Source organism: Monodelphis domestica, chromosome 4, assembly GCF_027887165.1.
Source record: "Monodelphis domestica isolate mMonDom1 chromosome 4, mMonDom1.pri, whole genome shotgun sequence".
NCBI classification, from domain to species: Eukaryota; Metazoa; Chordata; class Mammalia; order Didelphimorphia; family Didelphidae; genus Monodelphis; species Monodelphis domestica.
In genome coordinates, this window is record NC_077230.1 from 342,111,428 (window position 1) to 342,138,835 (window position 27,408).

The following is a 27,408-nucleotide window of genomic DNA, read 5'->3' on the forward strand; positions in this document are numbered from 1 at the left end:
CATATGGCACAACAATTTTTTAAACCTATTAAGGCCAAACTCTAAGTAGAAGATGTTATATATTAATTCCTTAGAACATATTCATGTTTCCTATAAGTAAGATCTAAATATGATTCAGTAGTAACAGTTCTAGACAGGTACTCAGAAGATCTAAATTTTTGTTCCACAGCAGCCACTTGCGAGAACCAGTTTCAAAGACTCTTATAACTAGTGTCAACACATTTAAGTTATGTGCAACAGCTCCATCTATAGGTTACTGAGTCCAGTTATTACTTAATTAGAAAGTCACAATTGCCACCAAAAAACCAACAAAACAGTACATCTTCTGAATTCTTGTATTTGAATCCTCAGTGTTCCTTTAGTTGTAATTTATTTACTACAATATCACAGTTTTTAAAAAAACAGACGCAAAAATTAGGAGACTGCTGATGAATTCTACTTACAGTACTTCAGCACCAAAAAATTGGGCAGTTATGCTGATATATGTATATACAGGTCAACAATTTGTCAAAGTCTTAAAATGCTTATTTATAGTGAAATCTATATAAAACCGTTAAAAACTTATTTTATTTACATTATTTTAAAAAATGAAAAGTACTGTTTCCTTTTCCACAACTTGTCAAAACTGACTCTCTAACCCTCCAATCCATTTCCCTCCCCCACCCACCCCTTCCTATCTGTGACATACAGTGATCACAAGACCCAAACATATTGCTTGAATAGACTGTGCCCTAAGAAGGTAGAACACCTTTAAAACATCGTAAGCTTAGAATAGCAACTGAACATTTGTACATTCACAAGGGGGTAGACAACCACATAAAAGAGGTGAGTGTGAGTATACACATGTATGTGTGTTTTCCCAAAGCCTTAGTCCAATATAAATGTGCAATTTCACAGTAAGAACTCATCCTGTAATAATTATGATTTTTCCTAATTTGAATGAACATTTTCTTTAGGCTCAAAAAATTTCTTTCCCTCCACATCACAGTGAAACATTCTCTCAGGTGTGTTCAAAAATTGTATTCCTAGTTAAAAGGAGTAAGTCAAAAGGGGCAAAGCCTGTTTTGAAATCTTTACATTTAAACAGAAAGTGAATAGTGCTGCCTGTGGCTCTAAGAATATTGTTTTGTAAATAAATAGCATACAACTTGTGAAAGTACACAAGCCTCAAAGACAGCTACCAAATCCACATACGATCAACAGTGAATGATTGAACTCACTCTTAAGGATCCCGAAAGAACTTTAGTGCTAATATTTTTCTAAGTTTTTTAGTAATTCAATATGAATTGGGCCAAGTGCAAAATGGTCACCAGCTCAACATTTCCTGGGGCTTTGCAAAAAAAAAAAAAGAAAGAAAGAATAAAGAAAGAGATTTAAAACTGTCCCTGGTGTGCTTTTCCAAAAACACATGTCCATTCACAGTCCTTTCCAAAGGTGTTTTGTTTAGCAGATACCAACTGAGAAACAAAAACAGGAAAAGTCTCTCTTCACTGCAGGACAAAGTTTTCTATCTGGTTATAGTCCAAGAGAAGTTTGTACTAAGAAGGTCTTAAGTTGTTGCAGATTTTTTTTCTTTTCCTTTTTTATTTAATTCTTTTTTTTTTCTTTTTTAAAAAAGGACATTCTACCCTTGTGAGTTTCAACTCAAGTTTTAAAATGGTGCTCTGGCAGCAACATTTTGGTGAAACGCACCTGTCATTTCAGGATCCACAGCATAACTAATTGCAAAGTGCTCTCTTTATACAACAAAATACAAGGAATTCCCTGGACACTTGGGAAGAGAACCCAGCAGGTTTTAAAGTGCACTCTGGTGTCCAAAACACTAGGACCGTTCGGCTGAATTTTGAGAAGGGCTGGGTTCTGTTCCCTCCTCTGTGCTGCTGTCCAAGTCCTGTTCCAGTACCGTCTCGTCTTCATCCAGCTGCTGACTAGTGAAGTTATTGAGTTCAAGAAACCCACTGGGTTCTACCACCACATTGGAGCTGGAGTGACAAGGAATGGAATACTGAGGGATAGTCTGTAACAAAAGATACACATGACAAGGTTTTAACCTCTGTAATAGCCCAGGGGGTGCAGTGGGGTGGGGTAGAGGGTCTTAGGGAGTAAAGACTAAAGTGATGCTGGCCTCAATAGGAGGTCAACATGGAGGTTGGATGATGAATGTATTTAATTTTCAAAGGCATTTTCTAGAGGTCATTAATCAGGGCAGCATGATGTAATGAAAAAGGCACTGGGCTAGAAGACAGAAGAGAGTTGGAGTTTCAGTTCTGACATTACAATCACAGAAACTTAAGAGCTGGAAAGGGACTTTGGAGATCATCTAAGTCTGATGGCCTCATTCTAAAGACAAAGATGAAGAAGTTGAGACCTCTGGAGGGGAAATGCCTCACCTGCCATATAATGAGAGGATGGCAGAGAGATATTAAGTTAGATATTCTCTAAGATCCTTTCTAGGGACAATATTATCTTTTATATTTCAAATGAATGTATGCATATATGTTATATTATGAGCATCAAACCATAAAACTGAGGCAAAGTTACTTGTGTTTAAAGAAATCTATGTGAATAATATTTTTAAAAATACTACAAGAATAGCACTTCTAGGATATATAGTATTATTTGACTCTGTTAGCTCATGTTTATTGACAAGGGTAGAAAAAAGCAACATTTCTTTAAAATCAAAAAACCAAACAAACCTGAAATATGCAGATTTCTATCTCCATGAGTTGAAGATAATTCATGGCACAAGAAATTATATATTAGATCCTATCCCAATGGCAACTCAACATTCTCAGGTGTTGATTCTGCTTTATTTTTATCATTTTCCATGGCCAAAGGCATTGCAGAAAATCTAGTGCTGGAGAATTATCACCTGCCTTGAAATCAAGCTATCAGGGTTCTAGTAGTAGTCATTAACTCATAACAGGAATTTACAAGGACTAATCCCTTCTCAGGGTAGCAGTTTCCCCATCTATAAAATGAGGTGATTAGACTAACTTAATTAGAAAGCCCTTTCCAATTCTAAAACTATTTATATTGAGACTACCTACATATTTGTAAGATGGTAAAATGCTATTTTAAACTTACTAAAATGCAATTCCTCCTAAATATGTAATACCACATATTGTCGAAGCACTTTCAAGTGAGATATTATATCTGAAGCACCTTTTTAGAATATTACAAAAATATCAGCTATTATTATTATTCCCTTAGAGAAAGCAAAGTATTTTTACAAACAGCTTTCATTAATCCTAAAGGACTTTTTACTGAAATTTAAATTGGCAATTTTACTGCTTAGATAAGTATATGCCATCAATATCCCTGTGAAAGTTAAAACAAATTTAGGGACTGATTGTTAAGAGTTGAAGGAAACCTCAAAGATAATCATCTAGTTAAACCCACTCCTTTTAAATGTGAGCAGATAGAGAAACCAAGTAGGGAAGGGACTTGCCCATTATAAGCAGCAGGGTAGAAGCAGTGCCAGAACTAGAGTGGAAGTCTCCTGACTCCCAGCACAGTCATCTTTCTGCTACACAAAGCTTCTTAATTTAACCTATTACAGACAGTATGAATAGTAGATAATTTCTATTTAGTTTTGGAATAAATTATGAGTCTTGTTTCCCTTGAGGTTCATTTACCCACTTAGTTACATTTTTTTAAGCTGATATTAGTTAGTAATAGTAAGATACAAGCCTATTGATGGTGGCATGGACCAGAAGAACAGTAAGTGGTAGGGGGAAGACTAAAATTACAACTTCATCATAGAGAATGATCCAGAGTGAGTGATTCTGGCTAACTTTACTCCAAAATCTTAATCATTAAACTAATCTTAGACTGAAATACTCCTAGCCTCTTACCTACTCCATGCTTCAAGCAATGGCCAGAGGGCCTGGATTCAAATATCAGCTCTGCCACTTACTGGCTAGCTATCCCTTTTCCCCTTAGTTTCCTCACTTGTAAAATGAGCATTAAGGTCTCTTATCATCTCTAAAGCCAATGAAGCAATGAGCCCTTGGTATTCTAATTTAAGAATCAGAAAGTTGGAAATCAAACAGGGTAACATCAAGAATTCAGATTGTTTTCTCCCATCCCCAACTACACACACACACACACACACACACACACACACACACACACACACACACACCTTCAGTCATTTCTGTTTCTCTTAAATCTGCAATCATTGTACAATGTACAATTTAGAAAAATTATGTCTTCATCCAAAGGACAGAATAGGAGAAGACTCAAAACCATGTTATATGAGAAACATGTGAAGGAACTTGGAGATTAGTTAGAAGACAACTTGGAGGAGGGCAAAGAAGGTTACATAACAAATGCCTTCCCATGCCTGATAAGTGGTCATAGGGCAGAGCAAAACTATGAGCATGAGAAACTGTTCCAGGGAGGGGGATTTTAGCTCTAGCAAAGGAAGAACATTCTAATGATGGGAGGCTAGCCAAAAAAAAGGATTGGCTACTTTCAGAGGTAGTGTCTCTTTATAGATCACTTCACAGATAATATCTAGACCTTTATCACTGAAGGTACTCATGCTAAGGTTAAAGGGTCAAAGGCCAAGAATATTGTACAAGAACACTAGTGCTTTGGTAAAGGATTAGATTAGGTAAGTTTCTGATTCTAGGATTCTAGAATCTGATTCATCCACTCTCCAAACCAGTTAAATGAGTATTTTGCTATATAGTGAAATGTAAAATGGCCAAGAATGAGAGGAGTTGTTGCTAAGGAGCTACTCAAAAATAAATGTAATTTAGTTCTCATGGAAAATTAGGGATTGGAGAACGACTTAATAGGGACCCAGAGACCAAGGCTCTTTTGTCTGATATTAGTGTCAACTTACTGTAATGACTGGCTGAGGGTCTAATTATGTAAAATAGAATCCTGTGCTCCCAAAAGTACTGTGGTAATTAGGCAACAGCTACAAATATTTTCTGAACCTCTTCAAAGAAAGAGGGTTTATAACTAAATAGTACCATCCTCATTGCCCTCCTAAAAACCAAATTAATCACAAAATCTTTTAAAAATACCTTTTCTTTTCTCCTTGATGCCATGGATTTAAAAAGTTGAATTGCCTCTTCCTAAAACACATGCATAATTGTAATTTCATAACACACATGCATACCCATTCTTCCAACATTCCCAGGCTTTCTCATTTTCCTGTCAACTCTTACCTGGATAATAATTTCTGCAGGGCTCTCTTCAGCTTTCTTTTGGCCTATATTCTGAATACGTATGAACTGGCCTGTTGTAGGTACTCCTGGTGCTTCAATTTTCCGTGTCGTTAAAGATGGACCAATAGCAGAAGGACTTGAACAGGCTTCTCTACATTTCTGTTGCTGGGGAGTGGAAGTCGCCAGCCCTACTGCCACCACCTGGGTAGAGGGTGACGAGTCTGCTTCACCAGGGAGTTTATTAGTGGCAATTGCCTTGTTGGGGGAATCCACTACCATATGTTCTACATTTGTGTCAATCTGAGCTTCCATCATAGACATTTTCAAAATGTCTGAGACTGCTGTCTTCTCAGATGCCTGCATGGGAGATATGCCTGTAACTGGCACTGCCAGCTTAGGCACAGAATTGCCACCAGTTATCTTTGTAACAGTGGGAGGCTGCCGCCCCTCAAAGGTTATCTTTGTAACAGAGGATCCTTGAGTTATAACTGGCTGCTCCACCTGAAAATCAAATTTGGGTTTTGTGTGTTACAGCTAGGTCTCTTTGATTTAAACCTAATCATTATCATCTGGACAAAATGGCAAACTAAACATTTGTGACACTAGGAAGACAGTTTGAAGCTCAGTGTTTTAAACAAGAATAACATTTCTTTAAAAAAGAGGCTGGGGAAGGAGGAAAGGGTTGAAATACTCTTTGGACAGCCAGCTGAAGTTCCTACCAGGAAGTCATAGCAGCCTCATTTTCCTTTGGGATTTACACCCCCAAATGGAACACTATTGTCCCCTTTCAAAATAATCTCATATATGTTTATATATGTACACACTTTTGCCTTTTCAAATAAAGGGCAGGAGGAGAGTTAATTTATTTTGCCTTAAAAAAAATAGATATAATCATTCCAAAGTCACTGATTTTCCTCAGCCTATTTTTTTTTTGATTGCCCACACATAAGATTGCGTTTCTGAAAAATAGGAGACAAATTTAACTAAATGGTGATGTAAACTACAAAGGAAGACGTGAAATGGAGGTCCTTAGGAGACTGTAGTATACTTAGCTTTATCGCCACAGAAATGAAAATTTATGGGCATGGAAATGATTAATATTTTATGCCTAAAAAAACAAAAATAAAAATAATTAGGGACATGGATGCCATGCACTGTTGGTCAATGTAGAATTAATTTCATCAAAACAAAACAAAACAAAACAAAAATGAAAACTGAAAAAATCAAGTTCTGTGTGCTACAATTTTTTTCTTCCTATATTAATGAGTACATTTCTTTCCTACTTCCAACCTCCGGGCAGGACAAGTATTACCAGTGCAATGAGGTTGTGCGTTTTTTTTCCTCTTGCCAGGAGAAAGCCCCGCTACCATGCCTGGGCCGTGCGTGTTGTTTTCATTTTTTCCTTGAAAGAGCAGGCTAACTTTGCATGCTATCAATATTCCGTTACCTGGCTCGCTGGCTGTTTCTCAGAAGCTGCGGGGAGCTGCAGGGGGCCCTGAGGGGGCGGGGGCTGGGGCTGCACGTAGATTTTTGGCTGATTCGGTGCCTGCTGGAGTTTGGGGAGCTGCTGCTGCTGCTGCTGCTGCGTAGTTTTCACAGCCAGAACCTGTACTACAGTCTGCTGGGGCTGTGCCATTAGCGTGGGGAGCTGCCTTTCTTTGGCCCCTGGGTGATGCTGGCTGTGCTGCACCTCGGCCTTGATCTGTGCTTGCTCTGGTTGAAGAGGGGTAAGCTTTTGGTGTCTGATGGAAAGCTGGGGCATCTGCGGGAGTTTATGCTGGAGCTGATCAGCCTGCAGGTGGATAGTTTGCTTCTGTTTAGTCTGGAAGCACTGAAGAGTTTTCACTTGCAGTTGAGCTGGCTCCAGTTGGGGCTTCTGTGGTTTGGGGGCTTGTGACTGAGTCAGAGCTGATCTATAAAACAGACCTGTCTGAGGGTCTAAAGTGTCCATCTCTTCTACCTCGCCTTCCTCAGTTCCAAGCTCCTCACTGTGTTTGGTAAAAGCTGTATGACTGCTTAAAGCCTAGGGAGAAAGGAGAAGAACAAATTAGAAGCGACAGAAACACCATTACCATTTCTACAACCTCAAAAGAATGGTGATTTCATCATTATGGATGTTCCCTCTGCTGATGCAGACAGCAACACTCTTGAAGACTTATTGGGCTATCTTATGAGTCGCTATGGCCAAAACAATTCATCTTTAGCTGGCCAACTCTCTGGCGAAGAGTCTTTCTATACTCAGCTAGGCTTGTTCCTCTAACAACAGACACAGGATGTCAATGGGCTCATACCCAAACCTTTTCTAGCTTGGTTAGAACCTGCCAGGGCCTGAGCACCACTGGCATAGTCTCTGAAAGCCCAAAAGCCTCTGCACCCTTTTAAGAGGCACAGAAGAATAGTTTTGTACAAGTTACACATAAACTTCTAAAAGCCCTGAAATTAATGGGTTAAGAGAGTCACTCAAAATTTGTCCAAGATTTAAGATCTTCAGAAGTCATAAAATGATCCTGGTTTTAGAAGAAAATTGTTCCACTTATACCAGAAGAATCATAACTTCTCCTGGGATCAGTCTATTGACTTTACTTCAAGGTGCATCCCCTAATGTAGTTAGTTGAAATGCATCTCTTTGCCAATGTGAAATTGTCTTTGGGATGCCATATTTTAGAAGGACAGTGATAAGCTGTAGACTGTCCAAAGGTAGATGATCAGGGTGGTGAGGGAATTGGCAATTATGCCCTAGGATCAGTCAGTTGGAGGAATTGGGAATGTTTAGTATGGGAAAAAGAAAACTGACAGGGAGGGCATAAGAGCTGTCTTCAAGTATTTTAAAGGTTGTCATGGAGAAAAGGGATTAGATTTGTTCTGTTTGGCCCCAGAGGGCAGAACCAGGAAAAATAAGTAGAAGTTGCAGAGAGACAGATTTAGGATTCATGTAAGGAAAACTTTATAATAAATAGAGCTATTTTAAAGTGTGACAGGTTGCCTCAAGATGTAGTGGGTTTCACCATCACTGGAGTCATTCAAGCAGAGGTTGAACACTAACTGGTCAGGGATGTTGTAGAAGGTAATACTATCCAAGCAAGAACTATAGTAGAAAATCTCTGAGGTCCCTTCCAACTCAATGACTTTGTGACATTTCCTTTCTGAGGTTGTTTCCCTACTCTGAAAAGGGAGAGGATTGAAATAGATGAAGGAAACTGATCAGATTGCTTACTATGAAACCTCAGACAAATCACTACCCCTCACAGAGCCTCAATTTCCTTATCTGAAAGTGGGGATAATATATCAACCTCAAGGATCAGACACAAAAAAGAACTTTGTAAACAATAAAGCATCTGTCAATTATTTTTTAAGAATTAATTTACCAATCAAATAAAAATGGAATATTTCATCTGAAAATTTTTGGAATTTCTAGTTAGTTACTCTTACCAGTTTTTGAATCACTTCTCTGGTGGTCACCTGACCTACCTTGAAAATGCTTTTTTTTTTTTTTAATTTAAAAGGCTAAATCTGCCTATCCTGCTCAAGTAAGAAGTTCAGTAGCCTTTCAGACATCTCATTCTAGCACCAATCAGTATAGGAGTCCTACCGGCTCCATTCCTGATCAGGGCTGGCTTGCTCCTCTTTATATAACCTTGTGCCCCCACACACAGACTTTTAGGGGCATACTTATGTTAGATTTAACACAGTCATACTATTGATAGACTCAACTCACTACAGCTCAGAACTTCTAAGCTAAAGATAACTACCAGCCTCAGTCTCCCCGGTAGCTGGGATACAGTTATGTGCCACCTTTGTGTTGTAAGGACTGACTACTGATTACTAAAAAAAAGAATATCTGACAGAATGAATGCTATTCTGTTTTAGAACTTTACTCACCTCTAAGTGCCCTAACAGTAAATTAAGCATAAGGCTATCAGTCAAACATAAGAGCCTCAGAATGGGCTTCATGAAAGCAAGCAAGATTTACTGAGATAACAACAGTGCTTCAAAATATGAGAGCTCATTAATACCTAGAGAATGCTCTTAGCTACTAATTATTTTTAAGCACTTTTCCAGGTAATTATTTTCACAAAGGTCAACTCTTCCAGCACTTCTCCCTTATAAAAGGAATATTATTCTAAGAGTTACAGATATCACTGAATCATTGAAACTTTCAAAACAGAACCACAGATGTAAAGATATAGAAAGGCTATAAAGAACATAGAGCTGGAAGGGATCTTAGAGGTCATCTTGTCATTCCTTCCTCCCCAATTTCCACTCCCCTCCAATCATAAGCCCCAACAACAACACCCTTGACAAGATGCCTCTTTTTGTCAACTTCCAGTAACAAGAAATATACTACCTCAAGAGTCAGCCTATTCCAATTTTGCACAGCTCTAATTATGAGGAAGTTTTTCCTTATACTGAGCTACCCTCCAAATTCCACACACTATTACTAGTTCTGCTTTCCTGAGCTAAGTAGAATAAGTTGATCCCTCTTTCAGAAAACAACTTCTCAGATATCTGAAGACAGTGATCATAAAGCAGGATGAAATCTTAAAACAGGGAAGGATTAGTTGTGATGGTATGGAAGAGAAGGAATAAGGGGGTAGTTACAACCTGCTGCATGATGTGGGTAATGGCGCCTGTAGATGATGCAGGGATGGACTTGACCACCACCGAAGTCTGTGTAGCTGTTTGAGACTGGGCCACATGCTGAAGCAGAGTCCGCTGGGGCTGGGAGGACTGCTGATGGGGCTGGGAACGATGGCTAACTGCAAATACAGTAGGCAATGGTATTTCTTCAGAAATAACCACAGTATCTGAAACGTTACTAGTAGTTTTAAGCAAATGTACATGAAATTACATGGCAAAGGAAAGAAGGTCCTTAGTGTTCCTAGCCTGGGAGAATAGATGTTTGAATCAATATTCCTCCTTTTCTCCAATGAGGCTTCTTCATCTTATTGAGAACATCATTCCCACTTTGCTAAGTATTTGCTAAACTGAATATTTCCAAGACTACTTTGGAGGACATTAAACTCCTAAATACCCACTCCAAGTTTAACTCAGAAGTTTTCAAAGCTGACTGCAAAATAACACTGCCTGACATTCTCAGGGCTCCTAAAGAAGTGAGACATCATCATGGTGTAGTGGAGAGAACAGTGAACTTAAAAGAGTCAGATCTTGTTTTTAGATACAGGATAATAGGATTTAGATCTGAAATGGACCTCAGAGAACATCTAGTCTAATCCCCTCATTTTACAGAGGGGGAAAACAGAACTCCAGAGAAGGGAAGTAATTAGTCCAAGGCCACAAAGATAGTAAGTGAAAGAGCTAGGATTCCAACCCAGACCCTCGGATTCCTAATCTTGGGCTCTTTCCAATATATCATCATGGCTTCCCAGAGTTCTGGCTCACCCACTTAACTAATGAAATGTTCCAGGCCTGTGAGTTAGTGTCTTGAAGTCTCAGTTTCCTCCTCTAGAAAGGACAGGAGTAATGAATGATGCCTGTCCTGATTCCTTTAAAGAGTTGTTGTGAGGAGCAAATGGGAGAATGAGTATTAAAGCACCTTGGAAACTGGAAAGCAATAAAATACAAATAGGGAAAAATAAATAGGAGGGGAAACAGCAGAAAATGAACTGTCCTTTCTTCTGACCCAGACAAAGCTCATTTGAAAATAAAGGCTAAAGAAGATTTTCTTTGTTAAAGCAGTAGTATAGGAATAAATTAAAAGTTCACATCAAAAGATGTTAATCTCTTTTCTTTTATCAATCTTGACTTAAAAATTTGAAAATGACTAGTAACATTTGATGCCTGCTTTTCTACAGGATTTTAGAAATGTTTGGTAAGGCATGGGAAAAGTAGTCTAAATCATCCAGAGACAGAGTGGGCCAAGTACAACCTATGGAACTTTTGTACACTAAAAGTCCATAATTTTCTCTACCTCATCAATATTCTGATGGTACAAGTAGTGTCCAGGTGACTATATATATATATATATATATACATACACACACACACACACACACATATATATATATATGAATATATAGTTTTATTCTTGGAAAGGTCATGCTGGGATATATAAGAGGGAGATAATCATAAAGGAAATTAATGTAGAAAATCCCATTCTTATGACATTAAGATTGAAATTTGAAACCCCTCAAGTATTCCAGAACAATGAGAACAGGGTTGATTTATTCTTATTACACATTCCATATATATTCAGGTGTACATGTTACATTAATGGCATTCAAAAATTTATGGCATATAAGATAAGAGTGTAAGCCTACATATGATTATTGCTTTTACATTTCCTATTTTAATAAACATAGCAGAATTTTACTGCATTTCACTGACATACACTTATTTTTAAATTTATGTAATTTTAACTAAAACTGTCATAGGCACATGACCTCAATCAAAACCAAGCATCTGGGTTAGAGTTTGCATAAAAACAAAAACCCTTCTAGGATACTATCAAAGAAGAATAAAAACAAATCATGCATGATATTAAAAATAAGCAGCCTAACCTAAAAAAACAAAAAACAAAAAACAGGACACATTAAAAGAAATGGGAAAAAACAGTGCGCTTCTGATAAAACCATTAGATAAAATGGAATGAACAGCTGTGTCTTCATAACTATTAGTTCACTTAAAACTCTAATAAAAATTTTTGATTTAACAAAATTTCTAAAACTAAGACTGTAACCACAATGATAACCCCAGGAGCAGCTAAGTGGCAAGTAGATAAAGTGTCAGGCCAGGAGTCAGGAGGGCCATGGTTTAAATCTGGCCTTAAACACTTCCTAGCTATATAGCAAGTCACCTGGGCAAATCACTTTAATTCCACTGTTTGCCTAGTCCTTGACCTTCTGTTTGTAACCCCCTCCAAAATAACTCATAATGTATGGATGTCAGGGGAGAAAATCAGCACTAATGGCTAGCAAGTACACAGAAGCAGATAAAGAAGAGGCAGCTTAATGTAATATCGATGGCACTAGAATGCTAAAGTCAGAAGACTTGATTTCTAATCCTAGTTTTGATACTTACTGGCTAGGTGACATGGGCAAATTATTTCTCCTCTGTGTGCTTCAGCATCAATTCTGATTGAATGGAATTGTTGAGAAGAAAGACTTACGTAAGTCTTAAAATGCTACAAAAAATGTGAATTAAAAAAGAGGCCCGGCTGAGTCAGACAGAACCTGGCAACTTGGTGGATTCCAGTCCTGACCCTTACTAGTTGTATGAAAATGAGAACTAATGCTTATGGATGCTTTAAGGCTTGTAGAGCACTTCCCGGTATTATCTCATTGAATCCTCACAGCAAATGTGAGGGTTGAAATGCAATTATATCCATTTTAAAGTTGAGGAAACTAAGGCAAATTGAGGTTAAGTGACTAGCCCAGGGCTATACAGCTAATAAACATTTGAGTCAGGATTTAAATTCAAGTCTTTCTGATTTCAGACCCAGAATTTTATCTACTACATCATCTAGCTGCCTGAAACATCTTTTTAACTTCTTTAAGCATCAGATTCCTCATTTATAAGATATAAAAAAGTAAAACAAAAAGCAAAAAAACTTTACAATGCTATGTGGAATATGTTTTTTAAACTGTTAAACATAATGTAAATATGAGCCAACATACTAGATGCTTTTAGTTCATAACAAATCTTATTTGGTGATGGTTGAGAAAAAAAGGAGAAAGTGAAAAAGATTAGAGTGTGGAAGCAAGAAGAGAAAATGACAAGTGATTTTAACTGAATCATGTAGGTGGCTTAAATCTGTTAATTACATATATTTATTAAATGTCTTCTTGATGATTGCTTCTTTATGTGCCCCTTATCTTCTGAGCAAGGCTCATTTATGAAAATGTTCTCTACTTTTTTATTCATGGTATGTCTTGCCCTCTTTTATCACAACTTTACTCTTATTCTTGTTCTATTCAGAGTAGATAAAATACATCCATATAAAGGGTCTACCCTGACACTGTAACTTTTCACCTACTACAGGGAGAAGTGCACCACTTACCTAGAAGGGGAAATGCAACCTCTGTTCCCTCATCAGTGCGTTCTGAAAAGGATAAAGGGAAAAAAATATCACAGGTCTTTTCTGTCTTTATCACTGTCATCTAGCCCATCCCCAAGTAGTTAATATTGATTCCCAAGCATGCTTGCTACTGCTTTCTCAAGTCTTCTGTTAAATGTCTCCAAATGTCTCCAAAAAATCTTCCCCGTATGATTAGCCTACACTTTTCATTATTTATTTACTTTTATTTCTTTAAAGCAAAGTTTTTACTAGACTTTCTCCTTTGAGTAATTTCAACCCATTACTCTTAATCATGGTTTCTGGACTAATGCCAAGTAATTCCTTTCTTTCTTTGGTATTAACATTCCTTCAAATATTTTTAAGCTTATGTTCTTCCTTAATCATCACTTAAGAAAACCATATAGGCTCACTCAGTTCCTTAAATATTGTCTCATAAGTCATTCTTCCTTGGCTCTTAATTATTCACATTACTATTCTCTGAACTCCCTCCAGTTTGTACAAACCTTTTGGGTAATGAAGTGTTCAGAACAGAAAGCAGTATTCCAGGTGTGGTTTCAACAGAGAAGGGGAAGGAGAAGCTATATTATCTTTCCTGTTTAGCATTTCTGTATATGCACCATCCAAAAATCTTATTAGCCTTTTTGCTGCCAAAATGCATTATAAACAAATATTTCACTTGCCTTCCATTATAATCTCTAGGAAGTAAAAGGGATTTATAACTATCTAAATTTCTCCTTTGGATTAAATAACTGTGCTAGGATTTATTTGTTTGTTTTTAAACAGCTGCATCAAAACACTCCATTCAAAGATGAACCTTATTTTATCTTTTTTTTTCCCCAGCATTTGTGACCCTATCTACAGGGATGTGTTTATGATCTTCTCACAATCTAATATTATTCACAAACTATACTAACATACTATTTGCACTTTCCAGATGTTAATGATAGTTAATGATAAGAAATATTACAAAATTATATGTAAGAACTGGAAGTCTACTAGAAAAAATAAATGTCTATCCTTTTCTTTCTTCTTGAATAATCACTAATACCATGAAATCTAAAATTACATTTCAGTGTTGACTATGTGTATGGCACTGAGGATATAAATGCAGATTCAAGAAAGACTCTACTCTTGAGGAATTTCCAGTCTAAGAAAAGCTAAAAACCTATTTCCACATAGCTATAATAAAAGGGGACATGAGGCAGGTTCAAAGAGAACAGGTGCTTTTCCAGCCTTGGGGTATGACTTTTCTGTCACTCACCAGTGGTGATATACTCAGTGACAAGCTCTGACTCCACCACAGCGATTGACGGACTCTCAGGAGAGCGCCGCTTTTCTTGGGCCATTTGAATAGGAACTGCCATTTGACTCAAGTCAATAGTGGCTTGTCTTGGTTTGGATTCCAATTTCTCCTTCACTGTTCAAGAGAGTTAGAAGGAATTTCATTTGCAGTTCAGACAAATACCAAAACTAGAGTAGCACCTGGGATATGGAACAAAAATTTTCAGGAAGAAAGTCCTGGAAGCTGCTCAGGCAGTGGACAGAAGAGGGAAAGATGATTTCCCAGTGAAAAGAATAGAAAAGGCCTCCTCTCCCTTTCCCCCTGCCACTATCTAATAAGCAATGTGGGTTGAAGGCAACTGGACCATTTAATTTAACTTAGGGAGACTATGAACACTAATTCAAGTATTCAAGCACCCTCATGAGAAAAAGAGATCAGATTTATTCCAGTTGGCTCAAAAGGATATAAATGGGAGCAAGAGGAACAAATAATAAAGATGCAGACATAATTTCAACATAATGAAAGACTTCCTAACAACCTAAAAGTAAGAGCTATCTAAAATGAAAAAAATTCTTAGGCGGTAAAGAGGATTCCCCTATGACTAAAGGATCAGAAATTTAGAGATCATTTAGTCTAACACCTTTATTTTACAGATGAGGAAACTGAAGCTCAGAGATGCTAAGTTACTTGCCCAAGGTGAAACAGGTTGTAAGGAACAGAGGCAGGGTTTTAACCCTGGTCCTATGATTCCAAATAAAGAGTCCTTTCCACTACACTATGTATCACACTTTTTCAGGTAGTAAGCTGGAAGGCCATTTGTTAGGAATATGATAGAATAGATTCCTACTTAAGGTATTTTGGACAAAATAATTTCTGAAATCTTCTCCAACTCTAAGATTTCTATGGGACTGCTTTTGTCTCTTCCATAGGTACACTTCAGGACACTCTGATGTGATTTCTTTCCCCTTTAGATCTGCCTTCAATGTCTATTCTTGAATGTATTTGACTAAACCACTGGAGAACAGATACATGAAGTTTACCTAAGACCACAATCTTTTGGAATAGACTTACCATTTTGGTTTGTTTTCCTAACACTTAAAAAATAGTCTGAAAAAAAACAAATAAATAACTACTCAGGTTTTCACGTAATAGTATGTGTCAATTAATGAAAACATACCATAGGAGTAAAAAGTGTCTCTGTTTTATAAAAAGTTTTGAAAATGTGGCTAAAGTCAGGAAAGAAACAAAACAGAAGGCCTCAATGGGACAACAAATGTGTTCCCCTCTCCCCAGGCCCATCAACCAGGCTTTGTGTAGTAGGAAAAGCAAGGACTGGAGACAAAAGAGCTGGGTTTGAGATTGAGTTTCAGATCTGTCTCTTAGTAGCAGAGTAGTTAAATTCTTTGAGGATTAAATGTTCACAGTATGTCTCGAGTTTGTGGTGAGAGCTGGATTATATAAACGATAAAAGGTATTCTAGGGTTATAAAGCACTACACAAATGTAAACTGCTTTTATTATTTTAAGACTATGTTTAAGAACTTAGAGTAGGAATGGTGTAGGGCTAGGTGAGCTGGGGAGAAATCAATACACTGATGAAATGGATTGAATCAGGTTGGGCCAACCTAGAACAGATAAGGAGTTATTAAGACTTGGTCTAGCAAGGGAATTTGGATCCAGTCTGTATATAGCTGGTACTCAACAAATATCATGACTATTCTTGGAATTTCCTCAGTGACTATTCCCATACCCAAAGCACAGCCCTTTAGAGCTCAGAAAACTATCTCTGTGAAGTGCTGTGGTCAAATACATTCCCCTCCTCCATATACCCACTCTATCATCAGGCTCACAATTCCTATCTTTTTAACTGAGCAGGCCCTGTAAGAACTCATGAACACAGCACTCAAGAAAGAGGATAACTTCCATACACAAGGAAGGCATCAAGGGATTCCATGGAAACCCAAGAATACAATCTGCATTAAACTAAACCCCGCTGAATTCGAATCCAAAGGACTTCTTGGATGTTTAGTAAAGACAGAATCTATATGACTCACTAGACTTTAGGATTCAGTATAATCTGAAGTCACACTAAAACTTTTAGTAATTGAACAATGTTTAATTCCTCAGACTATTAGAAGGTTCTCCTTTGCCAGAGTTCCAGTAAGGAACCAGAAGAGCAGTTTTTTTGTTGTTGTTTCTTTAAATCAACAATGCAGTTTCTCTGCCATAACCCTAAAACATGGACAAACTGGAGCCCGACAACTAACAAGTTAGTATGTGCAGAAGACAGATTAGTTATTCTGCTTAACTTCAGAGAGGTCTTTTGTCTTGGAACAAATAGGGGAAATCAAATCAACCTATCAATAAGCATTATGAATCAATAATCCTTCACTATGAGTTGGATGCTGCCCAAAAAGACCAAGATGAGTTTATACTCAATGAGAAAGGGAGTGGGGGTGAGGGTGGGGGCAGATTCCAGTGCAATGAAAGGAAAGCTGTTTGGCAATCAGAACTATCCAATAATGGAATGGGAGGGAAGTACTTTATGCTGGAGGTCTTCAAGAGGAAACCATTGATCAAGAAGTTCTATATGTCTCAAGAAGGGATGGGACTAACCAGACCTTTGCAATGCCTCTAATGAGCCTAGGCTGTGAGTCACAGGCTGCTCTGGGCATGCTTTAAGATTTCAAAATGCCTCACCTAACATCAGAAAAGAGAAAAGAAAACTCTCTATCCCACTTCTCTGATCCTCTAGACAGAAAATAACAACTGTCCTAATCCAATGCCCACGATAGACAGGTTTCTCAGTGTTTCACAATATGACAGGATTGTCATGTTGAGCAAGAAGGGGAGAGAAGAGTTTTACTTTTTCCTTTCCTCTGTCATCAATTTTGTTCTTTGTTCCTTAAGAGAACCAGCACATATCAGAGACAAACAGGTTGAATCAATGAAGACAAGGGAATGAAATATGCATGAGATGCAGCATTGAAAATATGGAATCAATAATATATGTAAAGAGACGATGTGCTTCATTCAAGGTAGCATGTGGATTCATACCTGTTGTCTGCTGGAGTTCTAAGAGTGCTTTGATTGTTGAAGTAGCTGACTGCGATTCACTGGATACATCCTGATAAATTATAGTAGGACTAGTCTCCATTGCAATCTCATGTTCTGACCAATCCTGACGCCGGGAAGCAATTACATGAACTACAGGCTGGGAATCTGTTTTATATAAGTTATAAAAACAAAACAAAAAATCTCCATAAACAAAGATTTTTGTAAAAAATATTTTTACTTTTTTTGTTTTACCTCGATGTTAAGTATAAATAATACAGAAGAGATATTCAATATTATAAATTATAAAGCTAACTTGGGATTCACTAACATACTTCATACTATATATCTGTGTGCGTATGCTCATACATACACATATAGAGGTATATATGTGTATAACATATATTTTTATATTACCAAAATCTCTTCCTCTCTCTGAAAATGACTTGTGCATGAGAAGTAATGAAAGATGTTATTGGGAGTATGTGTGGCCCAAAAAGGAGGGCTGATCATATAATGACTAACCAGCAATTAGCCCAAGTGATAAAATGACATCTTGAAAATGATAAAAGAACCAGAAGTAGGCATCAGGAACATTGTGTAGATCCTTCAAGTAAGATTTAACAATGAGAGTTGTCTGGCAGTAAGTATGTAGGCAAAAGTTGTGCAGAATGAGGTAAAGGGAAAAGTTATCACCATAGAAATTATAAATGTGTAAAAATATTTAAAATATCTGCAGAACAGATATCAAAATTAATCAACAGTTCTTCACTAAATGCTTCTTCTGGGTTAGTAGAAAGAATAGTAGGCTGGGAGATCTATCGCTAACTAGTTATAAGATCTATATATCTATATAAGATCTATAAGATGTTAGCAAGTCATTTCTGGGTCTTGAGACACCTCTAAAATGAAGGGACAGATCTAGATGATCATTAAAAGTTCCTTTAAGATTCAAAATTATAGATGGGAGGTCCTGGGTTCAAATCTCAGACATTTCCTAGCTCTGTGACCCTGTGCAAGTCACTTAGCCCCCACAGCCTAGCTCTTACCACTCTTCTGCCTTGGAAACAATACACAGTATTGATTCCAAGATGAAAGGTAAGGGTTTAAAAAAAAATTCAAAATTATGTGATCTATGAGATGAATTTAGCAGGCTAAATAAACTCTGAGGTCCCTTCTGTCTATGATGTTCTATGTTCTATAATTCTGAACTACTCTGTTTAAGGCAGCATGCTATATTGAATGCAGAAAAAGTGCAACGTTCATCTCTTGCCAATTGGGAATACAATCCCTCAACTATACAGCACAATGCCCTGAGAGCCTTAATACAAGAGCAATGAAAAGTTTGTTAACATGTCTGACATTGTGTGAAAGACTAGTTAGGAGTTCATAGCTTAAACATTATATCACACTATTTGCTTTTCAATGATGTTTTTGAATATGTGAAATTTTTTTTTTGCTTACTTGAATGACATGAAAATAGATAAACAACAGGAAATGAGGGTAACAAATGCTCAATCTCATTGAAGATTTTAGAAATTGGGTAGTGTCCAATCCCAGTAGTAATTTTGTTTATTTGCTAATGCCTTTAAAATATATATTTTTTTCAATTTGTGTACATTACTTTTTCAAAAAGTTACTGAATTGTCAAGACATAAATATTTATTAAGTTGTTCAGCCCTAAATACTTAATAAATGGAACAGTCAGGTATTTATTTTGGTCTAAAAGGCACTGTAAAAAATTACTAAGACACTAAAGGGTGCCAGGAACCAAGAAAGTTTGAGAATTTCTGCTCTAAGGACTTACAGTATGGTAGAGAAGATAAAACATGCACACACAAGGATGCCTAAAAATACAAGACAATAATGACAATCAGACAATGAATATTTATTGAGTGCCAATATGTTAGGCATTGTTTCAAGTGCTAGAAATATAAGGAAAGGAAAAAAGCAATCCATGCTCTCAAGAGGCTTTCAGTCTGATGTGGGACTCAATATACAAACAACTATATATAAGCAAGCTATACACATGTTAAATTGGAGAAAAACAACATCAGGAATGTATTAAAATTAAAGGGTATCAAGAAAACTTTTCTGTAGAAGAGGTGATTTTAGCTGGGACTTGAAGCAAACCAGGGAAGAGAGGAGGCAGACATAAGGAAGAGAGAAAATTCTAAGCCTTCATTCATTCACTAACTGAGGCAGCAAGGTATCACACAGTAGCTATAGTGCTGAGCTTGGAGACAGGAAGACCTGAGTTCAAATCCTACTCAAGCACTTATTAGCCTTATGTTTCTGGGCAAGTTACTTAATATCTCTCAGGTTCAGTTTCCTCATCTAGAAAATGGAGATAATTATTATATACCTACTACTACCAAGACAGTTGGGAAGAACAACTGATAACATATGTAAAGTACTTTGCAAATCTTAAAGTGCTATCTACTTAAATGCTTGTTGTTGTTACTGTGTGCAAAACACTATATTAGCCACACTGGAAGAGATTATAATAAGGCTTTGATAATACTGAGTCCTTGCCTTCCATCGAGTTTATAGTCAAACGATATATAAGATACAAACACACTAAACAACATATGCTAGATACATGGAATTACAAACAAATTGCCATGTGATGTCCTAGGAAGAAGGATCCAAAGGGGGTTTCATGTAAAAAAAAAAAAAGTTGGTATTTCAGATGAGTTTGAAAGGATGATCGGGAATCTAACAAGCAAAGGGAAGAAGGGAAAATGTTCCTGGAATAGGGACAGGACAGTTTAAGCACAGATGTAGGGCAGGGCATTGAAGGTTTAGAGGGCAGGGAAAGGAGATGGAAGAAAGTAGCAAAGAACAGAATGGATCAATGATTTCCATTTGGCACACCTAGGTAGATGAATCTTGAATTGGCATAGAAATGTTATTCTGAAGTGGAAAATGCCAATCTCATAGGTAGCCATGATGAAGCCAGAAACTTTAAATCTTGAAAGAAAAATGAACTGGGTTCAAACCAGAGAACTGTTGCTAATAATGATAGCTTAGAGCTAAGTACCACTGGATTTGGGTAGTTTTAGAGACATACTATAGAAATACTTCTTGTATATCATTTCTGAATTTGTAGATTTTCTTTTTCCTTGAAATGAACCCCAGAAATGTATTCTTATTGTTTAGATTCTGTGGATAAAAGAGAAGAAAAGAGGGAATGGATTTCAGAGTTAGGCATCTGGTTCTGATGAAAATGAGAAGAGATGAAAGTAAAGAGAACTGGGAATCTGTTGCAGAAGATCTCTGAACCCAGGAAGCCAAACCTCAGGGGTCAGGAGGTTTAGGGGGCCTCAGTTTGGGGCTGAGAAATATGGAAAGATTCAGAAATTAGTAAAGGAGAAAGCACTGAGACCTGGGTAAGGACCTATGGATTAGTTCCAAGAAGGAAGTGGAATCCCTGGGAAGCTAAATTATACCAGGACCTAAGGGGGGAGGGCTGAATGCTTCAGAGTCAATCAAGGAAAGCTTCAGAAAGGTGGGCTTTAGATGAACCTCAAAGGCCTCACAGGATTCAGATAAGCAGAAAGGAGACGGATAAATTCGTTCTATACTACATAAGCTAACTTTAGAATCAGGTCATGGGACAGAATAATTTAAAAAATTAAAATTAAAAAAAAAAAGAAAGAAAAGCATGGCAAACTTTCAGTCCTCTAAGTGCCATATATTTTTGAAAGTCACAAAGTTCCCAAAAGAGGAAAGAGAAGATAGAAAGATGTTGAAAAATTAAACAAAATCAATACATAATGGGGTCTGAAAAATGCAATTATAGTTTTAAGAGAGTTCTTTCTTATTTAAAGAATATATTTTTCCCAAAACATTCAAATATCACATGCTCTCCTTGGAGGACACAAAACTTCCCTTCAAATGTAGTTTTGAAAATACATATGCAAAGCCAGAAGAATGAAGTTTATAATCAATGCTAATGGTCAATTCTGAGTTCCATGTGCTCAAAAGAATTCATATCAATTCTTCTAAGTAAACTAAATGCATAATATTCCACAGAGGGAACCAACAATATGATATAAGGGCCACAGAATTTCTATCTAGAAGTTAACTCAGTAATTAATCCAACTCCTGAATGTTATAGATGGAAAATTGAGGCTCAGAGTTTGAGTAATTTGCCAATAATATCTACTAAATTATTAATTTTCAGTCATTTCAGTCATGTTTGATTCTTCATGACCCCATCTGGGATTTTCTTCATAAAGATACTGGAGTGGTTTGCCATTCATTTCCTTCTCCAGCTCATTTTACAGATAAGGAAATGGGAGTCAATTAGGGTGATGTGATTGCCCAGGGTCACATAGCTAGTAAATACCTGAAACCAGATTAGAATTTGGGAAGATAAGTCTTCCTGACTTCAGATCCTGCACTCTATCCTAGTTGCCCCCATCTATTAAGTAGCACAGTCAATATTCAAACCCAGGTTCTTTGACTTTAAATCCTGAGTGCCATTTACTATGGCTAAATCTTTCACATCTTCAGCCTCTAGAATGTTCTGACTAATGTACCATGCACTTAATGGCCATAAATGGTGATATCTACTGGCAAAGTGTGAGATTACAGTCCAACTATAGAAAATGCGATAAATATCCAAATAGAAGGAAATGGAAGGAGAACTAGAACAGTGACTAAATTGGGGAAGCAAGGGAAAAAGTTGGAAATTTCCATGTCAAAAAATATTTTTAAATGATTATAATGCCAAAATGAAATTTGGCATCCTTTGCCTTAGCAAATTAGAGTGGAAGACTTTAAGTGAAATTCAAAGATTGTATCACTTCAACTGCTAACCACCAAGTCACATTTCTCTAGTAAATTCCTCATAACAATTCTGTAAATGTTTAGAATGAGGAAGAAAAAGGAACTTATGTGTTCTTGACAAGATTCCATAATATAATAGAAAAAAGACAGTTTTTCGGAACTTAGGAAATCATGATCACTTAGAGCATTGATTTATTAAGTTTAAGTCATATCAAACTAAATGAATTTCTTTTTCTGACATGATTACTAAACTAGCAATACAGAAATATTATGCTACAGAAATTGTATACACAGATTTTGAAAAGTATGTTACCAAATCTCCTACTATATTCTTGTGGGCAAGATGAAGTGAATACGAGTTGGATTAGGTGGATTCAGAACTTGTTCAATGATTGACCCTTAGCAGTGGGAATAAAGGTATTAGTGTCCAATTGTAGCAAAGCCTCTGAGCAGAGGATGTTAACTTTTTTGAGAAAACCCATGACTTCTTTGCATAATAATAGCAACCAAGTCAGGAAGTCTGGAGTCAGGAAGACCTGCATTCAGATGTGATCTCAGACATTTACTAGTTGACCCTAAGCAAGTCAATTAACCCTGTTTGCCTCAGTGTCTCATTTTTTAAATGGGAGTAAATAATTGTTTCAGATCTGGCTAATTTCAGGGTTATTAAATGAGATGGCATTCGTAAATTGCTTAGCACAGTACCTAGCACATTAATAGGCACTTAAGAAATGTTTGCTTGCTCCTGTTCTTTCTAATATTTTTAAATAGAACACAAAAATTATAAAGGAAACTATGTTGAAATTCAGCTATCAAAATATTTTTTTTTTTAAACAAGTTTATGGAGCTCAGGTTAACCGCACCTGCTCTAGTGGAATACAGCGTCACTATGCTCCATCACTGGCCCTCTTTGTCAGTGACTTGAATGAAGGCATATGCAACAGGTGTATGAACACTGTGCATCATCTGATGGGTCTCCAATAGGAAGGAACAAGCAGATCAGGAAATTTAACAGGGACAAATGGTAAAGCTCTCCCTACACTTGGGTTCAAAAACCTCAACAATGCAAGAACAGGATAAGGGACAAATGATGAGAAAACTATTTATGTAAAAGTGATTGAGGCCCTTACTTCAAATTAAATCAGTTAACAATGTGACATGGCAGCCAAAAAAGCAAATGTAAACCTAAGGTCAATTAATGTTAACCCAGTCTCCAGAGCCATATTCTGGTCCTACTACTTCTGTTAGATTACACAGATTACACATAACATATTATATATGGCCAACTCCAGAGCCACATGTTAAAATAGTCATTGCTTTTCTAAGGACATATGCCATTTTGTCAATGAGAATGGTGAAGAGACTTGGAAGTATGCCAAATAATGTCTTAATGAAGGGACTACAGATAGGTGCCTGGAGAAGAGTGCACTGAGAGGAGAAAGAATAGCTACTTTCAAATATCTTGAGGGCTGTAATGAAGGAGGATCAGACTTGTTTTGCTTGGTCCTAAAAGGCAAAACTGGGGATAGGAGACTTCCGGTTAAGATGGCGGCTTAGAGAAAGCTAAAGTTCAGATCTCCGGAAAACCCTTCCCGACCGATCTCAAACTATAAGCTCCTAAGGCGCCGAAATTCAAAACGATCAACAGCACAGACCCTGGGAACCCTCCTCCCGGACCTGGACCCGGTTCAAAAGGTACGGCTCCCCTCAAAAGCCAGAACCCGAGATCACTCGGACCTCAGGGGTAGGAGCGCAGAGTCCAAGGCTCCCGGAAGCTGCAGCCCAGCGGGGCTCAGAGAGCAGGGTCCTCGGAACAACAACCCTCAGGGCCTTCTACCTGAGTCCCAGTGAAAGTTACTGCCTGGGGCTTCCTCTGCAGAGAGCGGGTCAAAACAACAGAAACCCTCAGGGCGGGCAAGACAGCCTCATGGGCTGGATCCTGCTATCCAAGTCTCAGTGAAAGTCCTTGCCCTCGGAGCTTGGGGAAGCTGCAGCAGGCCGAGGAAACAGCCTCACGGCCAGCGATTCTGAAGGCAACTTCCGGAAAGCGAGCCGGGGGGAGAGTGTGGCCTCGTGGTCCGACCCTTCCATTCCAGTACCAGTGAGGCATATTCAGTTTAACCCAGGGAAAGCTCATAGAAGGGACAATCTGCCCCGGACTAAAGCCTCTGATCACCAGACAGAGATAAGAAAAGCTAATCCTCCACATTCAGAGATGGCAGCAAACTCCACAGAAGCACAGAAGCCCCAAAATACCAAGAAAAATAAGAAGAAAGGGGTGACTTTGGACACATTCTATGGAGCCAAAATACAAAATACAGAGCAGATAGAAGAAGATATACAAGAAAATTCTCCAAAATCTTCCAAAGGAAATAGAAACTCTCCACAAACCCATGAAGAATTTGAATCAGAAATGACCAAAAAGATGGAAGCCCTCTGGGAGGAAAAGTGGGAAATAATGCAAAAGAAATTCACGCATCTACAAAACCAGTTTGACCAAACTGTAAAAGAAAACCAGGCTTTAAAGCAAGAACTAATAAAGCAAAGCCAAAACACCAAGAAATTAGAAGAGAACATAAAATATCTCACCGACAAGGTGATAGATCTGGAAAATAGAGGGAGAAGAGAAAATTTAAGAATAATTGGACTCCCAGAAAAGCCAGAAATAAACACCAAACTGGACATGGTGATACAAGATATAATCAAAGAAAATTGCCCAGAGATTCTAGAACAAGGGGGCAATACAGCCACTGACAGAGCTCACAGAACACCTTCTACACTAAACCCCCAAAAGACAACTCCCAGGAATGTAATTGCCAAATTCCAAAGCTATCAAACAAAAGAAAAAATCCTACAGGAAGCCAGAAAAAGACAATTTAGATATAAAGGAATGCCAATCAGGGTCACACAAGACCTTGCAAGTTCTACTCTGAATGATCGTAAGGCATGGAACATGATCTTCAGAAAGGCAAGAGAGCTGGGTCTCCAACCAAGAATCAGCTACCCAGCAAAACTGACTATATACTTCCAAGGGAAAGTATGGGCATTCAACAAAATAGAAGACTTCCAACTTTTTGCAAAGAAAAGACCAGAGCTCTGTGGAAAGTTTGATACTGAAAATCAAAGAGCAAGGAATACCTGAAAAGGTAAATATTAAGGAAAGGGGAAAAATGTTATCTTCTTCTTTTACTCAAACTCTCTTCTATAAGGACTACATTTATATCAATCTATGTATACTAACATGTGGGGAAAATGTAATGTATAAATAGGGGGTAAAGAAAGACCAAATAGAATAATGGTTCTCACACAAAGATTCACATGGGAAGGGGAGGGGAAGAAAACTCCTAAAAGAAGGAGAGGGGGGGGGGGGGGTTACTTAAACCTCAATCTCAGGGAAATCAACTCTGAGAGGGAAAAACATCCAGATCCATTGGGATCTTGAATTCTATCTTACCCAACAAGGGTAAGGAGAAGGGAAAACCAAGGGGGGGAGGGGGGGAGAGGGAGAACAAAAAGGGAGGGAAAGAGAGGGGGGAGGGGGAGGGAAGAAAAAGGGAGGGACTAAAAAGGGAAACATCAAGGGAGGGGACAAGGGGGACTGATTCAAAGTAAATCACTGGACTAAAAGGTAGAGCCGAAGAAGAAAAGGTTAGAATTAGGGAAGGCAATCAAAATGCCAGGGAGTCCACAAATGACAATCATAACTTTGAACGTGAATGGGATGAACTCACCCATAAAACGTAGACGAATAGCAGAATGGATTAGAATCCAAAACCCTACCATATGTTGTCTTCAAGAAACACACATGAGGTGGGTTGACACCCACAAGGTCAGAATTAAAGGATGGAGTAAGACCTTCTGGGCCTCAACTGATAGAAAGAAGGCAGGAGTGGTAATCATGATATCTGATAAAGCCAATGCAAAAATAGACCTGATCAAAAGGGATAGGGAAGGTAATTATATTTTGTTAAAAGGGACTCTAGACAACAAGGAAATATCATTAATCAACATGTATGCACCAAATAATATAGCACCCAAATTTCTAATGGAGAAACTAGGAGAATTGAAGGAAGAAATAGACAATAAAACCATACTAGTGGGAGACTTAAACCAACCATTATCAAATTTAGATAAATCAAATCAAAAAATAAATAAGAAAGAGGTAAAAGAAGTGAATGAAATCTTAGAAAAATTAGAATTAATAGACATATGGAGAAAAATAAATAGGGATAAAAAGGAATACACCTTCTTCTCAGCACCACATGGCACATTCACAAAAATTGACCATACATTAGGTCACAGAAACATAGCACACAAATGCAAAAAAGCAGAAATAATGAATGCAGCCTTCTCAGATCACAAGGCAATAAAAATAATGATTAGTAATGGTACATGGAAAACCAAATCTAAAACCAATTGGAAATTAAACAATATGATACTCCAAAACCGTTTAGTTAAAGAAGAAATCATAGAAACAATTAATAATTTCATCAAGGAAAATGACAATGGCGAAACATCCTTTCAAACCTTTTGGGATGCAGCCAAAGCGGTAATCAGAGGCAAATTCATATCCCTGAAAGCTTATATTAACAAACAAGGGAGAGCAGAGATCAATCAATTGGAAATGCAATTGAAAAAACTCGAAAGCGATCAAATTAAAAACCCCCAGCAGAAAACCAAATTAGAAATCCTAAAAATTAAGGGAGAAATTAATAAAATCGAAAGTGATAGAACTATTGATTTAATAAATAAGACAAGAAGCTGGTACTTTGAAAAAACAAACAAAATAGACAAAGTACTGGTCAATCTAATTAAAAAAAGGAAGGAAGAAAAGCAAATTCACAGCATTAAAGATGAAAAGGGGGACAGCACCTCCAATGAGGAGGAAATTAAGGCAATCATTAGAAATTACTTTGCCCAATTATATGGCAATAAATACACCAATTTAGGAGAAATGGATGAATATATACAAAAATACAAACTGCCTAGACTAACAGAAGAGGAAATAGAATTCTTAAATAATCCCATATCAGAAATTGAAATCCATCAAGCCAT

The 27,408-nt window shown here is 37.4% G+C and overlaps 1 protein-coding gene across 11 annotated transcripts in view; it reads right to left on the minus strand.

Annotated features, from left to right (window-relative positions):
* Positions 1 to 319: 319 nt before the first annotated feature.
* Positions 320 to 27,408, minus strand: part of EMSY (EMSY transcriptional repressor, BRCA2 interacting) — a 107,647-nt gene continuing 80,558 nt past the window's right edge. For 4 of the 11 annotated variants that reach the window (XM_001363431.4, XM_007490920.3, XM_007490919.3 and 1 more), the window contains 7 exons: positions 17,560 to 17,724; positions 14,483 to 14,638; positions 13,204 to 13,245; positions 9,789 to 9,943; positions 6,634 to 7,209; positions 5,187 to 5,687; positions 320 to 2,017 (listed from right to left, as the gene is read on the minus strand). In XM_001363431.4, the coding sequence (XP_001363468.1) occupies positions 1,823 to 2,017; positions 5,187 to 5,687; positions 6,634 to 7,209; positions 9,789 to 9,943; positions 13,204 to 13,245; positions 14,483 to 14,638; positions 17,560 to 17,724 (1,790 nt within the window). In that variant the 3' untranslated portion in view covers positions 320 to 1,822. Of the gene's footprint in view, positions 2,018 to 5,186; positions 6,295 to 6,633; positions 7,210 to 9,788; positions 9,944 to 13,203; positions 13,246 to 14,482; positions 14,639 to 17,559; positions 17,725 to 27,408 lie in introns of those variants that run through there. The other 7 variants (XM_056794949.1, XM_056794948.1, XM_007490921.3 and 4 more) reach the window with 4 other exon arrangements.